We start from the raw sequence: 22,729 nt of genomic DNA, 5'->3' as shown, positions 1-22,729 counted from the left end.
TTATGGAGTATAGAAAGTTTTTTGTATTCAGTATATCCTATGAGCCGGAAGATAAATTGCATTTTTTAGGGCAATGGACCGTGAATATGGGATTTTTATTCGAATCAAGATTTTATAGTTTAGTTGCTAAAGTTGCAATTTTTTAAATACATAAAATCCTTAAAAAAATATTTCATACAATTTAAGAATTATTATTTAGAGCAATGGGCTTTGATTACCTCACTCTCACTCCTTCATGTAAAATATGAAAAGAAATATCAAATAGTTGAAAAATATAAACAGAACTCTCTGAAATGGTCAAGACGAAATTAGGCTAGAATTTTTGTTTTGGTTCAGTTGGGCGTATACGCACTTTTTTGTTTGAATAAATTGCAAACAAGATTGATAAATTCTGTTTGCCCACTTTAATTTGGTTTAAAAACCTTATCAATTGTATGAAAGGACATATGAGCTTTCTATGTAAGAATGCAGTTGAGTTGCCTCATTTCCTCTATCCCTCAAACTGTGTCTCCTAGACTATGAACTAGTATGCATTTTTATTATTTAGGTATGAGAAAAAAAATTATTTGAAAGCCTTTTTACTTCTTTCAAAAGACCTAGTTGCATTGATGCATTGCAATCTTCTTTTTTTTTTGTTATAGCCTTTATCTAGGTAAACATCGCATGCATATAAAAATATTCTTGTCTAGGTATAAATTATATGTTTATATTGATGGAATTTCTTATAACAAAAGAATTGAGTGCACGTTAAGCACGCACAAAATTGGAAAAGTTTTTTTTTCTTACTCATTTCTATGAGCTATGCCATGCTGATGAAATGCAGCATCACAGTTCTTCTATAAGCTTTGTGGAACATCATCTTTTTTTGTTCGATGAAGTTTTTATTTAGGAATTCTAAGATCATATTTTCTTTGCAGGCAAAATTAATAACGTGAATTTTATAAAAATATATTCTTTTCTATAACTTGGGCTTGGTTTTTGAAAAAAACTTATTAGACTAAGAAAATTTTATCATTGTACGAGTATCATATTTCCAATAAGCAGTTGCATTTTAATGTTAACAAATAATTAATATTTGTTCAAACAAAATCAATGATAGTTTATTTTGTTGGAAAGAAAAAGCCATTAGAAATGAAAGACAATATCAGCCCGATGGCGAATAGAATTGTAGTACTATATTATTTTTGTTTTCTCTCTTTTTTTAAATCTTTTACGTGGCCTCAAAAAATTTAAATCACAATGACCTAAGTGAATAATTGTTATCACTTATCTTGCAAAACTTCAAACTATGACATAAAAATGTTCACCATTTGTGTAGTGAATTGCAATAATTTCAATAAGTTGTTGCATTTATTGTTCCGTTTTTCAATAATTGTGAAGTTTTTAACTATCAAAAGTCGAAACCACGACTGTTTTAAAAGTGACAGCGGTTCATAGAAGGCTATTTAAAAAGAAACTTTCTATTGGATAAGCCTTATTGTTATGGCAAAGCAATTCCTACGCTCTAAAAATCTGAAGAAAAAAACAGTTCAACTTTTTTAAATATGACTTTTTTTACTTTTATAGATCATTAAAAATGTACAATTGTTTTTGTAGTTGTATAGTTAAAGTTTAAGTTTAAGTTTAAGTTTAAGTTTAAGTTTAAGTTTAAGTTTAAGTTTAAGTTTAAGTTTAAGTTTAAGTTTAAGTTTAAGTTTAAGTTTAAGTTTAAGTTTAAGTTTAAGTTTAAGTTTAAGTTTAAGTTTAAGTTTAAGTTTAAGTTTAAGTTTAAGTTTAAGTTTAAGTTTAAGTTTAAGTTTAAGTTTAAGTTTAAGTTTAAGTTTAAGTTTAAGTTTAAGTTTAAGTTTAAGTTTAAGTTTAAGTTTAAGTTTAAGTTTAAGTTTAAGTTTAAGTTTAAGTTTAAGTTTAAGTTTAAGTTTAAGTTTAAGTTTAAGTTTAAGTTTAAGTTTAAGTTTAAGTTTAAGTTTAAGTTTAAGTTTAAGTTTAAGTTTAAGTTTAAGTTTAAGTTTAAGTTTAAGTTTAAGTTTAAGTTTAAGTTTAAGTTTAAGTTTAAGTTTAAGTTTAAGTTTAAGTTTAAGTTTAATTTAAGGGTGTAGATTCTTTAATTCACAAAAATAAAAGCTTGCATTTTGAATACATATTAAAACATTTATTTAGACCCTTAAAAGCCTACTTTGAGGTAAGGACTAGTTCCTTTTGAAGAAAAAAAATAGTTACTTTTCTATTTAAGTTTATATGACTCTAAAACATGTCCTCTATCGTTTTTTTAAAATAAGCAACACAAAAATACACCCAATGTCAAATGCTATAATTAATTTACTACTTTCATTTTCACACACAAACATTACAAAAAAAAAGCTCTTTAACCTTCAACTATTATATATTAATAAAGTACCCCAGTTGGCTCATTTTAATTGAATTTTTCAAAACATTTACAAAAAAATGAATTTCAAGTCCCTGAGAGACGATCATACAACCCAAAAGTTTATTCCCAAGCCTACTGCTACCACTGCTACTCATTTGCCTAACTAAGTTCATACCTTTGGCATATGTGAGTTTGTACGATGGTGTTTTATTCTCTCACTCTAAGTATGCATCCGCAACCACCACAATAGCTTTGCTAATTAATATGCTAATGGACTTATAATTACCCGGCCTTATAGTCCAGTGTGGCACATCTACTTCCTTCGAACTAACAACGCAACGCAACGTCGAACTACCGACAAGCGACGAACCCATGTTTTACCAGGACAGGCTAGTTTCAGCTTTCATCCGGAAACAAGGATAAACACAACATCAGGCAGCCATTACGAAACGTATAAATATTCATGTGTATACAGGGTGTCCTATAAGTTATGGTCCAAAACTAAATATGGTGTATTAACAGAATTTGGTAATCTGTTTGTAAAGCATTTTAATAATTTTCAAGTAATTTAGGGTTTTAGTGAAATTTTGAAGAAAAAAAACTTACTTTTAGTCGGTTTTAACTCACCCTGTATAATTTTTAGTAAATCAAAATTTAATTACGCTAAAAACTATTGAGTAATTTTAGATTTACATTAAAAACAATTCTGCACTTTAACTTTTAAAGTAGTATGCTTTAAAGACTAGTCCTTTCATCAAAATATTTGGACTACTAATATTACTTATGGAACACCCTGTTCAACTTGTTGTCGGTCGTCTTTGGTACTTTGTTCTGCTCAACTATGCGAGAATATAAATCGAGCTTACATACGATCAAAGGAAACGGAAGTAGAAGTATGCAGTTCTGTTCTCTTTGGCACACAAGGCACAATTCACTGAGTACAGAAATAGTTCGGTGTATACTAAAGGTAGGTTTGAGTTCTTCTCATAGTACTTGAAGTTAAAGAGTACAGCTGCAGCTAAAGCACGCAAAAATACACTATATTCGTATATCCTACACAAAGGCTAAAAAATCTTATTTTTAGTTCTCGTTTACACGAGCCACCGGAAACTCTATGATGCCTGCAAGAATGTTAGGATCTCAAAAGTATTTAAGGAAAATATAAAGCGAAGAGAGAAACGGGGAAAATTTGTGTGGTGGGGGTTTGTGGTACGTATAGAAATTCAATGGGAAACCATATTGGAATTTCTCAAAGAGTGTGATGTGAGGATAGAAATAGTTTTTCCCTTTATACAGAGTCGACTATAGACGTATAGTGGTACCTATGTGTTCAAGGCTTCTTTGATGTTACTTAAAAACGAGCTTTCTTCCTTTTCGATTTGACTTTTTTCAATGAATTAAGTTCTACTTTAGCTATATTTTTGTATATTGTGTTGTTTTTTTTAAATATATTTATTTTTCTATTATATAGACTCTCTGGCCTGGAGAATGGCCTTTTAGGATTAAGTTCTCGCATCAATGCGATTATGTGGTCACGTTCAACCACAGACATCGAGAATGTAGATATTATATGTTTTGGTCATTTATTATATGAGATGTGCACTGGCCAAGAGATGACCACACCAAAACCGTCCATGAGAGTTCTTGAAATGGATCTAGAACAATATCCACAGGTAAGTTCATACACGATACGAGTAGAATTCAAATTTAAAACCACTTTCATTTTGGAGATACTTAAAATGGCATTAATTTAGCTATTCACTTTTAATTAATTATTTGGGTCATTTTTTTGAAAGGAAGTAATAGTCGGAATATACGTTGCATGAAAAGATAAAACTAAATTGTGGGAAAAATCTTCATCGAGAAGAACATTTAAAACCATCTACACACTCCGTGAAACATATTTTTTAAGACTTCTGGTTCTTTGGAATCATTGTGCTTTCAAAGTTTTATATAATCCTTAAATGAGTGCATCTGCTAATTCTGGAGTCCTAGTCACGTCTTTGACTGTAACGTGGCATTTATGACGAGTGTTTAAGTTTTGACTTGTTGGACTTAATCTCACCCTAAGTTGAAAACAAGTATAAGTTCTAAACTAGTTAGTTTCTTGTATCGTCAAAAAACTTAGAATACTTAAAAATCAATTTTCTCGAATTTCTATTTTATCAGAAATTCAGAATATGCTTATATACGTCGAAGGGTCATAAATCCACATGCCGAAAGTCTATAATCGACAGTGGGTTTTTATCAACATTTGATTAAACTTCTTTAGACTTATACATAGACTCTGTTATTGCCAACAACTAAGGCCAACAAATCGATAAATAAGAATCATTAGCAACAGTTGCATTTGCAGAAACATATATTTTTTACAATATTACGATATTACGAAAACTTCAACTCTCATTAACTTTCTTCACAATTTTACCGATTTTTGCCATCTCATTCGATTATACGGAGCATAAGCATCGCGTTTTGTTTAAAGTTTTTTTTCGATGTTTAAGTGACCCAATATAGCAAATGTTAAACATTCAACTTATGTTGTGACACTCAAAATGACAACTGTATTTGGTAGGTGTCAAACGACAGCGCCACAAACTAGAATGCATTAAATACATGAAGCTTTATGTGGTAGAGTGTCAAATGTTAAACATATGTGGTAGAATGCCAAATGTCAAGTATTCAACTTATCATATCATGACAATCAAAATGACAGCTGAGTTTGACAGGTAACAAATGACAGTGCCACCAACTAGAATGAAATAAATATATGAAGCTTTATATACCTAGTAGAGTGTCAAATGTTAAACATATGTGGTAGAGTGTCAAATGTTAAACATTCAACATTTATTATGACACTCAAAATGACAGAATGCAATAAATATATGAAGCTTTATGTGGTACAGTGTCAAATGTTAAACATATGTGGTAGAGTGCCAAATGTCAATTATTCAACTTATATCATGACACTCAAAATGACAGCTGAGTTTGACAGGTAACAAATGACAGCGCCACCAACTAGAATGAAATAAATATGATGAAGCTTTATGTACCTAGTAGAGTGTCAAATGTTAAACATATGTGGTAGAGTGTCAAATGTTAAACATTCAACTTTTATTATGACACTCAAAATGACAGAATGTAATAAATATATGAAGCTTTATGTGGTACAGTGTTAAATGTTAAACATATGTGGTAGAGTGTCAAATGTTAAACATTCAGCTTTTATTATGACACTCAAAATGACAGCAAACAACAGCGCTACCAACTAGTATAGAATAAATATATGAAGTTTTATGTGGTAGAGTGTCATACGTTCACATGCCAAAAATAAACATTGAGTTTTTAGTCCAGAATTTAAAAATGGACTTTATTAATTATCTAGAGATTCAAAAGTCTCATAAAATGCGTCAATAGTTCACAAATATTGTAGAGTTAAAATGGGTTATGCATAAGATAACAATTATTTACAAGACATTGTAAATCATTTTTCAATTAAAGAAAAGGAAAAGGAAATTAAGGTTAAACTGTTTATGTTAATTTTATGTGAATGGGCCATAAGTCCACCAGCATTACAACAAAAATTTATAAGAAATGAGAGCTAAAGATCAATGAAATAACTTATAACTACTCAAAAGTTCATAGTAGACTAAAAACCCGTGGATTTAAGACCCTCTGCCTTTTTTAAAAAAAGTTTGATAAAACTTGAATTTTTGTCGTACTTCTTTGCGAATTTGAATCTTGTTTTAAAAGTCAAAAAACCTGTTAACATCAATCTAAAAGTGGGAGAAATAAAAAAATTAAATTTGCTATAATTTTGACTGATTTACGAACAGAACTTAAAGCTGGTACTATCCATTAAAAGTTGATTTGACTCTATAGAGTATTTTGCCAGTATTTGGTTTATGAATTATTGAAATTCTATCTTTTCGTACAAACTGAATTTTTTAAAATGCTTTGGGTTTTTAAAATGGAGGCGTGGTCGTGTGTTAAAAATGTTTTAAGTCACTGTCAATTTGTCTCAAACGTTTGTCCTAGTCCTAAGGGTAAGGTACACCAGAATTCAAAACATTTTGAGGACAATTTGTAACTAAGAATTTCTTTGTCTCCATCGTATAACCTTATTAACTTAGATAAATTGAGTGGTTACTATCCCAGTTTATTTTTTTATTTATTTCTCTAGATTTTGGAAATCCTCGGATTAATCTTCGATCCACCAGGCGGACAATGCCCTTCAGTGGAGGAACTCGTGCTGTGTGATCTTTTCCGTAATATTGACTTGCGTGAGCTACGAGGTCCATGCTTTAGTGTAAGTTTTAAAAACTTTAAAAAAAAATATGACAAGAAAACAATTTAAAAACTACTTTTTAACTAAACTATAACTAAACTTAACTAAACTACTCCTACTTTTTTCCAGACAATCAAACCAAGTCTAAGTAGATCAACCCTTAATTTGCTGCTTGCTGTAAAAAAGCGACAAACTGCATCCTTAGGCAGCTCATTTAGCGAAACAAGCTCCCCATGCACACCGCCATCAACGCCCCGTGACCGAAGGGTTGGGTAAGTGTTTCCGCTTTTCTTATTTATCTCACCCTCACCATACCTACATAAATATATATTTATATGTCCTTTTCACACTTCCTCTTGTGTTCCTCTCTTTCTCTCTCTCTCTATATAATTATCTTTTTCTCTGTTCATTTTGTTCACACGAAATTACCTTCCCTTAAAGAAAAAAATCACAAAACAAAAAATAATAAACTAAATACATCCTAATGTACCTATGCCTTACATATACAAACATATATATAGAACAAAGGGTAGCATTTTACATCCTAGTTCTGTCTTTCTATATATACTTTATAATTATACTCCTATATATATGTACTTATATTTATATGTTTTTCATATATTCGTTTCGTGTTCGTGTTTTCCATGTGGACTGATTATGAACTAAAATGTGACAGCTTAAGAAGAATGTCACAAAAAGTTCTCTCATTTTAGTACTTTTTTTTTAAATTTTTGTTTGTTTTTCTTTTTATTGTCGTTCATACAAAATATAATCCCCGCATGTATCCTTATAAATTATTATATCCTTTAACAAACCAAACAAACACCAAATAAATTTGTTTTTTTGTGAATAATAAAATTTAAATTTTTGTTTATTGTAATTTGTGTCAAAATTATACTTTGAAACAAACAATCAAAAAAAAATTAACAGTTTTCCGCCTGCACCCTATGAAGTGTTTCGTTTGATTTAATTACCCATCCTTCCACCACAAAAATTAAATTTTAAAATAAAACTAAACAAAAAGAAAACCTAACTAAGCCAATAAAAAAAAGATTAACCTGGATTGTGTTGAATGTACCACTCTACTAAAACTACACAGAGAATGACAGATAAATGACACATGTAGGGGTAAGTTTATTAAATAAAACCAAAAAAAGAGCAACTAAAACTGTATCTACTCTACAACTAACTTAATCTCACATGTAAATAGTTTACAACAAAAAATAAATAAATAAACATTAACAAAAAGAGACATGAAAACTTTTGTAATGGTAGTATGTACTAACTATTGTATTTTATTTTGTGTAAATTATATAATTTTTATATAGCTACCTGAAATAACGTAAATGAGGGTGCAAAATAATATAAATATACAGCTATGGTCAAAATAATAGGAACATTTCTTACATTTAATTTTAATTGTTGTTTTTGTCAATAAAGTAAAGTTATCAAATTGTTGAAAGGCTCTATTTTAAACGGTTACGGTTAATGTATTTTTAAACTAATTAAATTTTGAGTTTTATGAGTCAATAAACGATACAAATAAGGTGGTCAAAATAATAGGAACACTTTTAAACAAATTTTGGAGAATAGTCTCATTTAATTCCATTTTTCTTAAAACCGCAGACAAGCTGATATTTTAACAATGTTAAACGAAATGTACAAGATGATAGTAAATCTCTCTTGCGATATTGGCACCGTTGGGTGGTGAGTCTAAGTACTAATTAGACCACACTGGTATGTCGTAATCGTATCCAAATAAAAATAGAAATAATATAAAGAAACCACAAGAAGTCAGTTTAAATCTGGTTTTAGCGACAGAAAAAACCTTTAACTAATCTATTTAAGCCGTTAGAGAAAAATCGTAATAAGATTCTTAAACACAAATCAGCTCTACAAAATCTCTTTGTATCGTGTAAGAGACTATAACCTCTTAAGACTATAACCTCTTAATACACAATCTCCAAAGAAGTAACACATGCAAAAAAACAGGTGAAAGTTTTGGTTAACCATAAATATCTCACGAACCAATATCGCTTAAGATTTGAAATATATTTTTGGAAAAAAAATCCAATTCACGTTTTTTTTTATAAATCCAAAAAAAAAAGAACTGAAAAAAAAATTGTCATCTCGAAAATTTTACCAATAAAAAATGATTTCATCTCCAAACAATTTTGTTCAACGAAAAATAACGTTTTTAACATCTGGTAAAACTTTAAGACAAATCGAATTGACAATTTTTTTTTTTAATAAAAACCAAAAAAAAACATTACTAAATGTTTGTAAAAATTGATTTTCAACTCAAATATCTTTTCCAAAACTTGAGATTGTGGCTTCAAACTTATTTGATTTTATAAAAAATATTGTTTTCAACATTCCGAAAAATTTTTCGGAAAATCGAATGGACAGTTTTTTTACAAAAAGTAAAAACCTAAACAAAAAAATTAATAAAAGTTGGTAAAAAATGATTTTCCACTCAAATATGTTCTCAAAACTTTGAGATACTACATTTAAACTACTTTTATCTTTTAAAAAATATTGTTGACAACATTCGGTAAAATTTTGAGATAAATCTACTTGACTGTTTTTTTACAAAAACTAAAACCTAAAAAAAAAAACATTATTAAAACTTCGTAAAAATTTACTTTCGAGTCAAATAGCTTTTCAAAAATTGAAAATATTGTCTTCAAACTTTTTTATTTCACAGAAAATATTTTTTCGATATTTAGTAGTTTGTTTTATAAAAATAAAAATTCAACAGTCCTTTGTTTTCATAAGAAAATTAAATCTACAAAAAATAGTATGCAAATTTGGTAAAAATTGATGTTCGGTTTTTGATATCTCTCAAATTATTTTTCATCCAATTTGTAAACATTTAAGAAATGCTATTAAACTATTTCTTTACATGAAAAATATTGTTGGTAATTTTAACCCAACACGAAAACCTACAAACTTTTAAGCAAGACAAATAGACAGAAGGAATGGGAAGTTATCAGTGTGCGTCGCATTTCAGCCTCTTTTTATTATTAAGCTTGAACGTTGACAATATATGTGAAGCACTACATCATTTAAATGGACACCACGCGAATTTTTGCAAGCATCGATTGTTTTGAGGTAATTTTCGACCACTTTTTGACACATATTGGGCGGTATTTCTGCCATAATTGGATAAATAATAGTTTTTGTCTTAAAAACTCGCCTGGTGCAAATCTGCTTAAAACCTAAATTACCGAATTCAAACTAAATCCACTTGTTGGACTGAAGAAGACATACAGACGGCCGGAATCGCTGGGCCTACTATTTCGACTTAAGACAATTTATGTTTTAAATTTAAACCAAGTGTTCCTATTTTTGGCCAGTTTTTTAAGTAGCCTTCAAAAAAGTATCAACATTTAAAAAAAATACGAATTTAAAAATTAAGTAAATTGTTAAAATTAAAATTTGTTGCATACCAAAAACTTAATATTTATTCCTATTATTTAGGCAACAGGTGTATAATTTTCACCCACTTTTTTGATTACTTAATACATGAGTATATAAATACATATGTATGTACCTATATACGTTTGGGCTAGAACAAAGTATCAAAAGTAAAAGCTTAGCTTTTTTATCAATCCATCAAAGGGACGGCTGATTGAGCTGTTTGAGTTGTTATGGCTATTTGGCTGACACATAAAATTTACACATAATTAAAGAATATTGTTTGCCTTACAAAATAAAAATTCACACGTTTGAAATATTAACTTTTTATTTTTTTTTATAATTTTAGTAGATGTAGATTGAAAAAAAAAAAATGCTAAGAATATTTTTTAATTTTCATTTTGATTTTTGTGATTGGTGTTTAATTTTATGTTTATTAAGGGGAAAGATACGAATTAAATTGATAGAGAAATTTGCGTCTTTATATTGTTTATAAAGATTAATTTACTATAAGTACTAAGGTTTAGGGCTTTAGACAAGACTAAATAGACATAACAGATCTAAAGGCAAGCAATAATGCTAACAAAAGTTTTACTTCAGCTTTATGGTGATTTCATAAAAGTTTTCCTTTATTTTATTTTATGGTGTAATTAGTTGATCCTTGAAGAGTGAGACTATCCTTTTAAAGGGAAAAATGATAAGTATTTAAAATATCGACTTTAACCATTTATGTATGTAGATGAAGGATTTTTAGATGGTTAAGAAAGTCTTAATTTTAAAACAGGCAACATTTAGACGGATTCTATGCGTAGATATAATTAAATGCTAAAAGTGAGAATAAAAGACAATGACATACAATAAGCCAAATATAATTCATGTGTGCAGAATTAAAACAGTAGAAATGGACATTTAATTTCGAAAAAATTAACGTATGGATGAAAATTGGAACATCATTATGAATAAAATTTCCAAAACAGTAATTTTAAAATTAAAATGAACAATTTTCTGTGTTCTTCCTTTCTGGAAGACAACGCGTTGCAACGTCAGAAATAATTTGAAGGATCTCATATGGACCATCCCAATTCGATTGTAACTTCGGGCTTTTAATTTTTACTTGTGGGATTATGAAGCAAAATTAATGTCCCGGGGTCAAAAGTTTGCTTAGTGCTACGTAAGTCATAGCGATGCTTCATTTGTCTGCTGCCGTTTTCCAGTCTATAACGGATGATGTTTTGTGTTTCTTTAAGTCTTACGCGAATCTTTTTCTTGTTGATGTCCTCGCCGTCCTGTTGATTTGGTGCCAAGAGATTTTCTGCAGGGAGACGAAGCTCATGGGCATAAAACAGCATATCAGGCGTTTTACCAGTAACATCATGAACTGCTGTTCAATAGGCCAGCATCAAAAGTGGTAAATGTTGATCCCAGTCGCGTTGATGTTGTTCAAAGAACTTCGCTAGCTTGTCCAGTATAGTTAAGTTGAACCGTTCTAGCATTCCATCAGATTGAAGTTGCAAAGCCGTTGTTATTGTTTACTCGATACCCAGGCTTCATTGTCTTGAAAAATATCTCAGACTCAAAATGTCTACCCTGATCGCTGTGGATTTGCATCGGCATACCATGACGGGAAAAGACATCATTTATAAGGCGCCTCACTATAGTTTCACTTGTTTGAGCAGCAATCGCAAAGCATTTAGGGCACTTTGAAAAGTAGTCTATGCAACACATTATGTATCAATTTCCACCATCAGTTCGAGGGAGTGGTCCTAAGATATTCGAAAGCTACTCCTGGAGGACTCGGTTTTTTTCTTGCTTGACAAACCTTGCAACACTTACACCATATTCGCACATCTTCTAAGCTGCCGATCCAATAAAATGATCTCTTAAGTTTTTTAAGGGTTTTAGCCATTCCAAACTGACCTCGAGAAGGGATACCGTACGACAGCTTGGTAAGCAACATCCGTGCGATGAAATTGTTTTCTGTAAAGAATTTCGTCACAAAAACATAAGGTTTTGAAAATAGCCCAGCATGATTTTAATACGGGATCGGATGGTTAAATAGTTTTCTTTTAAGGTCTTTGTTTAAGGCTTACCAAATCTTTGACAGTTTTCAGTTGATCATTGGCGTCTTGGAACTTTGCCATGTCATCTACGATGGCCAGATTGGATACTATAGCGAGATCACGTGTCAACATGATTGTTGGAGACAAGGCCTCCGAGACAAAGCATCAGCGTTTCTGTGGTTCTTTCCTGGTATATGTGTAACAGTAAAGTCGTACTCAGCTAATTTCTCCAACCATCGAGCCAACTGACCTTCAGGTTCCTTAAACTCCATCAGCCACTGTAGAGATAAATGATCAGTTCGTAATGTAAAGTGGCTTCCCAAGAAATACGGCTTGAAGTGTTTGACTGCTTTTATTACTGCGAGGAGCTCCTTTCTTACCACGCAATAGTTTATCTCTGGTTTTCAAAATGTCTTGCTGAAAAATTCTATAGGCTCTTCCACTCTATCAACAATCTTCGAAAGCACAACCCCGCATCTCACACCAAATGTTGCAAATTAACCAAAAAACTTTATTAATTCTTAATTACAAAAATTACTTAACCTAAAGCAAACCACGATGCCTGCTATCCAAAACCAGAAAAACGTTTCTCTCTCGCTCTCAGTCAGGCTGACAAATAGATCTGTTTGTTTGTAGTATGTATCACTTTTCGTCTCAGTATTTGACTTTTGGAGGTTCCTCATTTCTCAGAACGCGGCTCATTTTCAAATTGTATAAGTGCTTGATATTTTTTGGAATAAGTACTCTTTGAAGAAAAAAAAATAAATAGGTACGTTAGGGAGTTTTGCACTTGAAAACTTGTATGAAAATAGTGTCATCATTTTTTTTTAGAGTCTTAAAACGCTTTTCAAAAGCATTATTATATTAAAGATCTAAAAAAAAGTAGGAATTTTTGTTATTTTTTTCGTATTAAACCGAAAATAATGAATTAATAAATAAAAAATTCGCTTTAAAAATATATAAAAGGCAACAAAATACCATTTCAGAGCAATAAGCAATTTTTTCGAAATTTTGTATGCTCAAAGTGATTTTTTGGGGAATTTTTGTCATTTTGTTCAAGTGTCCAAAAACGGTTCTTGAAAGAAAAACATGGCAGCAAAAAGAAAAGGAACACCACAAGTCTGAATTTTAATATTTTTTTAAATTGTTTTCAAACAATAAACATGAAAACTCGAAAAATTTTATATCAATTAAGTTTAAAAAAAAATAACTTGAATTTATCTGCCAAATCAAAAGAGATAAAATAAACTAAATCCTTGAAAGTTAATTTACTTCATCACTGACGTTTGGAAATTTTTTGAATGTCCATTTAGATTTTGAGTACAGTTAACAATCGTTTGAAAGTAAATTAATACCAAAACTAAAAGAACAAAAGCAAAAAGCAATTCTCGATATTGAGTTTAAAAAAAAGTAATTAAATCAAATAAGAACCCCTCCGAATGTTAGGTTAACTTACCGAAAACCTTTAAACCTAGGAAGTTTGTTTTTCTCTTGTTTTACCTTTACACCGCATTTTAACAGAAGTGTTGTATGTTTTAAACGAAATTGCAATGCAATTCACTTAGTTTTGAATAAAATACCAACTTACAATATATCTGCACACACTGGATTGTTTTTCATTTTGTTTTTGATTTTATACTTAAAAGCAATGCACTCTAAATATTTTCCACAACTAAAAACAAATATATAAAGTATAATTTGTCTGTAACTTAAAATATCACCCCCGTCGCTCCAATGCTCGTCCATCTAAATATAGCAAACTCCCTTTAATTTCCACTCCCCTATACCGACTTCCCAATACCTCACTTGTTTGTATACGTAGTTTATTTACTTCATCATTATAATATATCTAACCAAAAAGCATGCCCTCCTGGAATGTAATGTTTCGAAACTCTCAGCATGCGAAGCATTTTAGTTACTTTGTGGTTGTATGCTATGTACGTACTGTTTTTAGAAGTACTCCTAGAGCACCTACCTATATGACACGTACCGTATAATATGTATCCTGTTGACTATATGGGCCAAAAAAAGATACCCAAGCCAGACACACCTAAATAATGTAATTTTATTGTTGTAGAACCTAATTAGAAAGCAACAACACTCACTATTTGCTAATTTAATTTAATTAAAAATAGGCCCAAAACATTCCTCTATTATAATTCTTGCCATGGCCATAACAAAATCTAATAGCAATCTCTCTTTCTCTCTGTTTTATCTTCCTTTTGGTTATCGAACAAATATGGATCACACAACGCACATCCTCATCATGCCCATGTTTATGTTCATGCATCCAGCAGGACAATGGATTCATTTGATATATCAAGCGATTCGGAGGAAGGCCTGTTGGACGAGATTGTGGTTACGGGCAATAACCACAGTTGTTATAAGCATCCCTTCAATCTACATCATCACCCCCATCAGCAACAACACCAATATCAGCATCACCACCAGCACCATCGCCATCAGAATCAGAATCAGCAGCAGCAGCAACATCAGCATCAGCAGCACGAGCCGCACTCCCAATATGATCCACTTACTTTCCCATCACCGCATTTTTGTGAACATAACCTCAACTCGGATGACAATAGTAGCTCAATCAATGAAACCTCCTCGGCCTCCACCACCAATACAGCCGCCGCCTCCTCCACCTCCGCTGGGGTGTGTATCAATGGAGAACCGGCACATTGTAACCCAAGTGCAGACGGAAGTAGTTCAAGTGAGGCTTCCACAGCAACCACATCCCGTGGTGGTAGCGGTAACGGTGCGGGCGCGGCTGGGGCAGGAGACAACTGTTATGATGATGCAGTCGAGTTATCGACATCAGGTCAAGTTACTCTTGGCACTGCCACTACCTCATTCAATCACCAGCTTACCGCTGACATGTGCAGTTATAAGAATTCGAAAAGTCGTCGCCTCGAGTACTCGTTGAAGTGTTTGAAATACGGACGCAGCAATCCCTCACAAGACTCTGCTTTTGGGTCACTGACTGATGGTGACCTCTCCATCGGTTCGTCAAGTTTTCGCCTCAGCAGTTTCCAGTCCATCACATCACCTATCGATGAGGGAGTCGAGGATATTATCATTGCAACCACCACAGCTGGCAGCGAGACCTGCCTTGAGTTGGCGACGGTCTCGACCAATGGACAATCTAATGATTCGGCCATTTCGACGCCTTGTCGAGAGGGCTCACCGAATTTCCTAGCCATCGAAGAGAATTCCTTCACAACATCAACAACGGGAAGCAACAATCACAATCGTCCACAACAGTTTCCCGTCACACTATCGCCTAAGATCCAAATAACCACCTCAGCGTCCACGTCCAATCTTCAATTTGACCCGCCGAAGATTCTGGTCAACGACCAGAACTCTATTTACACCACCTCCCCCTCTAAGCGCTCCGGCACCATTGAGGTTTTCTCGCAAAAATACAGGGTATGCTCCTTCGAAGATATGTCGCCGAATCGCAAACAGTCGAAGTATCACCTGAAGAACGCCAACCGCTTGGCTTTTCGGTCGCTGGAAGAGGAGCAGCGCATCGATAGCGCCTTCATTCCGATACAAAACCGTACAAATTCCGAAAACAGGGTAAACATCAACAATAGTGAGAAGTACAAGAAACTCACACACACTTCATTCAGCCGAATCAGCAAAACCACCAGCAGTGTGACGGTAGCCGTTGAGCCACCGCCTAATTCAACTAATGCCGCCAGCAACTCTCAACCACGGGACAGCAGGCATACCCTCTGGCGGGACAGTAAGTTCTACCGGAAGAATCGCATAGCCAAGTCTAACGATTCACTTTTGGAATCTCCGAATCACTCTCCGTCGCCGTGTCGCCTTTCCCCATCTTCGCTACGAGACAATCACTATGAGGCCTCATCGCCCCTCTCTTCGTCTTCGTCATCATCCTTCACCCGTCATGGTGGACTCAATCGGGGCAGCTCGGTCAACGAGATCTCACAGAACTGCAATGGCAGCTCGCCCCATCGTCGGTATTGCAGTTCGAAAAGTGAAGATCTGGGAGATCTGGATATGCCCACAACAATCGATGGGCGTAAATCGCATTCCGAGCGCCATCTATTCGGACTGTCAAAACTCCGACAAACAGCCATCAATACCACTATCGGCGGTGGCAGCACTGGCAATGGACACAGCATCGGCGGCGAATGTTTCTCCGAAGACGAAACCTTCCATCAAGATGACAATAAATCCTTGAAAAGCCTCAGTACATGTTCCATCAATCGTGTCACTCTAACAACAACAACAACGACTACAAGGACCAAAAAGAAGACCACCTCAATGGCTGTTCTGCCTTCATCAGCAGGGCCAACAATAACCTGCAATGTTAGGAATTCGGTTTTCAAGAGCCTCGACCATGCCCTCAACTACATCGATTCGAATGGCGATGACGATGATGTATCGAGCTCAACGGAAGAGTCACCTAGCAGACGTCATTACAGTGACATTGCTAGAATATTTGGCTCAACGACTACATCACGTGCTACCGATGATCCACATAGTAGTAGCTGTAGTGAGGAGAAGACTCCGCTGCTGGACAGCGTTGAAATGTCACCGATAAGTCCAACCGAGCCGGATCTCAATATGTGATATACGCAATTTTGTTAAAATGGTCGTTTTTTTTATTTCGGTTTTTTATAATTTTCATTATTTAACATAATGTTTTATAATTTTTCGTCGATATTTTCCTTTTGTACTTAAAAAATATAAATATTTAATCATACATTCTAGAAATAGTAGCGAACAAAACAAAAAACAAAAATTACCGAGATGAAGTTGGAAAAAAATCATTATAAAAGTTTAGGTTGAGAAGAATTTGAGATTTGTTCCTTATATTACTGCAAGAGAAAGATACAAATAGTTAATCTAGGGAATCTTAGAATTTTGAAACACAAACAGAAGTAAGCTAAGAAGTTCATAAATATTAAGATGACTCCAAAAGTACCGCCCGAATTTCAAGAATTAAATTTAAAATAAATATTACATCTTTTCAGAATGAGAACCGTAATTTTGACAGATTTCGTGTATAAAGTAAACTCTAAATTACTTGAATTAACTTAAAAAAGAATCCTATTCAAATATTAGGGTTTTCGATTTTAAAAATAAACATGCCACACATGCATTTCTTGATAAGATTTCTATCAAAATTATAAAAGTTTAAAAAATGGTAGTGATAAGTTGCATGCAACTTAATTGGCTAGATTATGTTTTACAGATTTCTGCGAATTTTCTCCGCCATAAGAGGAAAACAAAATATGAGCAGAATTTTCCACTCAAAAGTCAAATGAGCTCTGTACCTTTTTTCTTCCTACTTGGGATACAAAATAATTGAAAAATCAAATCCTTAAAATTTTATCCTCTGAGTTTTGAATTTTTGCTTTTATATCCTTATAACCTCTTCCAACGAAAATAAAGATAGCAAAAAGTTTAAATAAAAAAAATACTTATGGAAAACAACGCACGATTTATATAATCAGACATTTTTAAATACATTAAGTATATTTATAAATGTTAATTCTCAATTCCTCATCCGTCAATTTCATATTACAACTCATGTTATATCACTTTGCCTTGTCAATATTCAACCTTAAATATTTCTGACGTTTAAGTTATAATGGGTGTGTTCCATTTACTGTCAATTTCTATAATTTTATGTCTAAATTACTGTCAAAATCATACACAAAAAAATGTTTAGAATGCGGGACAGTTCGGAAGAAAATAAAAGAAATTCTGAGAAAATAATATGATTTTTGACAGATTTTCTACTTAGGATTCATATTGACAAATTAGAATTATTTAGCCAATTTAAGTTTTTGACATCTTTAATATTGGACTTTTAAAAATAAAACTCATTGTTTTTATCGCTTTAATTCAATAAATGTTTGTTGAGATAAATTGATAAAACGTTGAAATTAGTCGCTTCATAAGAGTCCATTGAAATTGTCTCCGGATTTATCCCAAGCTGAAAGACACCGTTCTATTCGAGGTTATACAATATAAATTGGATCTATTCAAAGTAAACACCACCTAGATAATCTATGCATCTAGATAACCTAAGCATGTCAAAATTGTGATGACAGCTTTAATTTATTAGGTTTCAATTCAAAAAATAAGATCACAAACCAAATTAAGGAATTTTTTTATATAAATTGAAAGTGGTTTCTCATGAATTAGGTTCGCGATTATCTCAAATCTTCACTTCCTTCACTTATACCTAACTGAAGCTTCTTCATACAATAACAAAAAAATTCCAACAAAAACTATAACATAAAACTTCTCAATGGTCCATTACCAATACAATTATTGTAAAAAAAAAATTAATGACTAGTATTATTATAATTCTAGCAAAACAATTTTGCGCTTTAATCACACCTCCATCCTTATGATAAAATTTAGGTAATTAATAATTAAAACAAAAAAATTTAAATAACTTAGTTAAGGTTCACACTGATTTGTTATAAAAACAAAACAAAAAAAAAACATTAAAATAAAATAAACAATTTTAGAAAAATATTCAAATTACACTAGCTAATTTTATTACCTACATAAAATTGTAAATAATAACATTAAAACCAAAACGTCTATAAACTTAAACAATAAATAAAATAAAACAAAAAAAATAATGAGCTTTACTTTAATTAAAATTTATATAAATAACTTATCTTCTGTTGTATTGTTAATATATATTATAAAATAGGGTATCACTATTATAATTATTATATAAAACTTTCATTCCACAAACAAACAACAACAAAAAAAACAATAAAATCAAATCAAATAAACATTATAATAATAATGAGCATGCAATTTATTCTTTAACTGCTTTTTTATTTATCAACTTCACCTTCAATATGGCATTTAGATTATTATCTATGAATTAATGTATTATCTTAACAATTTTCTATTTTTTATGAAAATCTTATTTAAAACAATATTAAATTATACTTCAGCGAGATTAGATCATAAACCGAACAGCAATATATCAATTTCTAAAAATAAAATCATAAGAAATAAAACAATAAACAATTTTAGTGTCTACAACAAAAAAAAAGAAAAACCTACAAAATGTAAAATATTAGAATTCTTTTCGAAATATTTAAACAACTAAAAAAAACACACACACTTTACTTTCTAAGTTTTAGCAATTAAATAGAATAAAACTAACCCAAAAACACACTCCTACTTTCAAGACATTTATTGCAAATCGAATAGTATATTATAAATATAGAAATAATATAGACACGATCCATTAATCTGACTTTACATACGAGTAATATAATAAAATTCTCTTTTTAAAAAATAGTAAAAACATATTCAATTCAATATTTAAAAAAAAAATAATAAAGAGAAAAAGAACGTTAATCTGAAAAACAAAAAATAATGTAATAGAAAACAATTTATTTACACAATAATAATTATAAACAATCAGACCGTTAGTGAGCAATTTTTGTCTTAATTTTAACAAAATGTTATTTAACAGAGTAATAATTACATTAATAAAAACCTACCTATTTATAAAATTAAGTATAATATAAATGAGTAGAATATAGTTTTTTTTTTTTTGTTTCCCAGGAAAATTAAAAATAAATATTATTTAGATTTTTGTTAAATTAAAATACGAAAAAAATAAATGTTTAGTTAAATGTATGGAATTATTTGAATTTATTATGTATGTACAAAATGTTGTATAAATCTAAATTAACAATAAAAACATCGGTGATATTATTTAAAAAGGCTAATTTCTTTTATTATATTATTTTTATTTTTAAATGAAGCATTATTTTTCACAACAGAAAAATTGTTCCCGCAAAACTTAGCCTTATCCTCAGGGCTGACGAGAGGAATTCCGGGCCCGGGACGGAAAAATCTCTGCCCCCCTGCATATTTACCATTTTTTTTTTAGGTTCATGCCTACTGATATGGCACGTTCTAATTTCAATTACGAATAACTTTAAATTGGTTGGAATCAACGCAAATAATCATTTTTTGTTTGCAAAGTGAACTGAAAAAAGTGTTTATCATCAAATCATTTTCAAGGGTATCGTCCAGTTTAGTTAAAATGGAGGATGGATAGAAAATAATTCTACATGCGATTAGAACAGAATCAGTCTAAGTTCTGGGAATAAATAACATTGATCGAACTCAAAAGCGGAAGCTCTGCTTTAAAATTGGCTTCAAAAATGTGTTTGAGATGAATTATTTCTTCTTTCAACTCTTGAGACACATGCGAGTTATACTTTTGGATGAACCTTGTAGCGGAGTTTTTAATCTCAAGTTCGTCCATTGTTGAAAACTGTCATAAAAATAAAAATGTAGCATTACAATTTTTCATCGTATCCAACCGACGAGAAAGGTGTTTCTCTTGAATTTTATTCCTTCGTCTGATTCCATTTGCTTCCCAGGTCCTCGGTTTTATTCAAAATGTCTCTTTAATTGCCTTTTTCGGTTCGATTGGAACGATTCTTGAACATCCCCCAACAGCTTTGTATTCAGATAAAAATTGATCCCATCCGTTTCTCATAATGTTCACATCGGAGATCAATTTGTCGAGAGCTCGATTTTTAACGTCAACAGTACTGTTTCTGGCTCGAAGAAGGATACTTCTTCTATTTATAGTGCTAAGAACCTTGCACCAAATCGAAGACATCAGGACGCATCCAAATTAGTGCATATATTTTAAAACGCCTTTTAGATCTCTTTGAGCTTCAGCAATTAAATTTATATCACTCAAGGCTTCTAATGATGTTTTAAGGTTTTTCAGATGATTTGCAAATGGTTTCACTGCCTCAATTCTAGCTGACCATCCTGTATCGGAAAGTTTATGAAGAGTTCCAGGCACATTTTTCTTAAGAATTTCCCAACGTTGAGCACTGTTGCTAAGCAAGTTTAAACACATTTGAACAACACCAAAAAATGTGTTTGCGGCTGTACAACATTCCACTGAATCGCCTCCACGCAAGTTAAGGCTGTGAGCTGCACATGGTGTGCACAACAGTCTTCTAAAGGGATTCCGTTCTTTGCCAATGTTTCGCAGATCAAATCAACTATGATGGAAGAAACACTTCTCGAATTTAGTTCTTCCTCACGATCTTATCGCCATCTACATATGTTTAATACGTATAAGGTTAGCATGTGCAACAACCATTTGACTGAAATATATCATGTACACATGAGGACAATTTTTGTTCCTTTGTCAAATACTAGCGGACCAGTACCTGAACTGCTTTGTTGAATTTAATAAGATTAATACATTTGGTTTTGTTTGTATACAAATGTTTGTAGAAAATAGGAATACAAAGTAACTTAATGAGATAAAAGGATGATAAGGATTTTAGGTAATGAATCAAGTCAAATTTAAATTTCACAACCATAATGACTGAAAACTTTTTTTCTAAAAACGACAATATATATATATTAAGCCTGCAAATTAGGGTATCTGTAAAAACGACTATACTTTTTTCAAAAAATATAAAAGCAAAAGCACATCCATGTTTGTATGTAGATTTAGAACTTGAGGCAAAAAGTATGCTAGGTCTTTTTTGAAGGCTTCAGTTGTGGGGAACATAAAACAATATAGGATTCTTTTGTCAATTTTTTAATTTACAAGTTCCACTTTTAGTAATCAGAAATCAAAGATAAACCACTGTTGGCCAACTTAAGATGGCCATTTAAGTATTTTAAATTAAAAAAGGTCATTTAAATTTTATTTACATCTTATCTGCCAAAAAAGGGGAGCGAGTGAAATGCTCAATTTGAACTGAATGGTCAAAATTCTGTTTTAATATTTTGTTATTCAAGATACTGTAAACTTAAAATACTGTATCGCAAAATGCAAAACAAAGATAAATTTGTTCGGAAATGGTGCTAGAAAAACCATTAGAAGGCTTAATTTGAAAGAACTGAATCCCAAATAAATCCAGAAAACGGTCAAGAGTGGTCGAACAGATGTCATACTGTAATTTAAGCTTATGGAAAGGCTACCAGGTATTAAAATAACTTTTATATTCAGAATAGCTTTGCATTTAATTTAATTTTTTTTTAAATCTTTGTATCTATTTTAATGTCCACGAAATTTTTTTCATTTTTTTACATTTATGAATTTTAAATATTTTATGTTATAATTTTACTACAAATAATGGGTAATTTTAGTTTGAAGAAGAAGAAAATGAAGAAAATATTTTTAAGTCAATACAAAATTGAATTTTTAAAACTCTGTTTGATGTTTCTATTTTAATGTCCATATTTGAATTTCCTTCTGCTTGGCACAAATATTTTTTAGCTACAAAAATCATATTCTCCTAACGGAAATTAATTTTCCTAAAAAGCTTATTCTATTTTTTCAAAAAAATTAAATGTGTGCTATAATTTTAAACAATTCAAATGACAGATCTCTTTCAGAACAAATTTTCCTTTCATTTCATTTTCAATCAACGTCTACTTTCAGTCTACGCTTACTTTCAATTATGAAATCCTTTGATAGATTTAACATAAAATATTATTCAAACATTTAAATTGAAAAACGTATTGCTGAAAATTCTCTGAACTTTTACAATACTCTTCGTGTAACTTAACTACTGC

At 31.4% G+C, this 22,729-nt stretch overlaps 2 protein-coding genes across 4 annotated transcripts in view; both read left to right on the top strand.

The window, feature by feature from the left end:
- The window catches only part of LOC129948960 (slowpoke-binding protein), a 55,129-nt gene extending 47,376 nt beyond the window's left edge, over positions 1–7,753 (top strand). The window contains exons 9-12 of one of the 2 annotated variants that reach the window (XM_056060123.1): positions 3,837–4,038; positions 6,549–6,674; positions 6,783–6,925; positions 7,584–7,753. In XM_056060123.1, the coding sequence (XP_055916098.1) occupies positions 3,837–4,038; positions 6,549–6,674; positions 6,783–6,925; positions 7,584–7,623 (511 nt within the window). In that variant the 3' untranslated portion in view covers positions 7,624–7,753. Of the gene's footprint in view, positions 1–3,836; positions 4,039–6,548; positions 6,675–6,782; positions 6,926–7,094; positions 7,554–7,583 lie in introns of those variants that run through there. The other variant, XM_056060124.1, reaches the window with a different exon arrangement.
- LOC129948959 (rho GTPase-activating protein gacF-like) lies at positions 7,641–19,492 on the top strand. 2 transcript variants are annotated; one of them, XM_056060121.1, is made up of 2 exons: positions 7,641–7,781; positions 14,428–19,492. In XM_056060121.1, exon 2 carries the CDS (start codon positions 14,435–14,437, stop codon positions 16,739–16,741), a length of 2,307 nt encoding a protein of 768 aa, XP_055916096.1. In that variant the 5' UTR covers positions 7,641–7,781; positions 14,428–14,434; the 3' UTR covers positions 16,742–19,492. The 2 variants fall into 2 exon arrangements, with proteins under 2 accessions (XP_055916096.1, XP_055916097.1); XM_056060122.1 differs by having other exon boundaries at positions 7,660–7,781; positions 14,431–19,492.
- Positions 19,493–22,729: the final 3,237 nt, after the last annotated feature.

Source organism: Eupeodes corollae, chromosome 3 (genome assembly GCF_945859685.1).
Source record: "Eupeodes corollae chromosome 3, idEupCoro1.1, whole genome shotgun sequence".
Taxonomy (NCBI): domain Eukaryota; kingdom Metazoa; phylum Arthropoda; class Insecta; order Diptera; family Syrphidae; genus Eupeodes; species Eupeodes corollae.
Note: the sequence above shows the minus strand (reverse complement) of the source record. Positions and strands in the feature narration are given on the sequence as shown.

Coding starts and splice junctions, on each gene's coding strand:
- LOC129948959 (XM_056060121.1), top strand. CDS start 14,435: ATGGATTCATTTGATATATCAAGCGATTCGGAGGAAGGCCTGTTGGAC.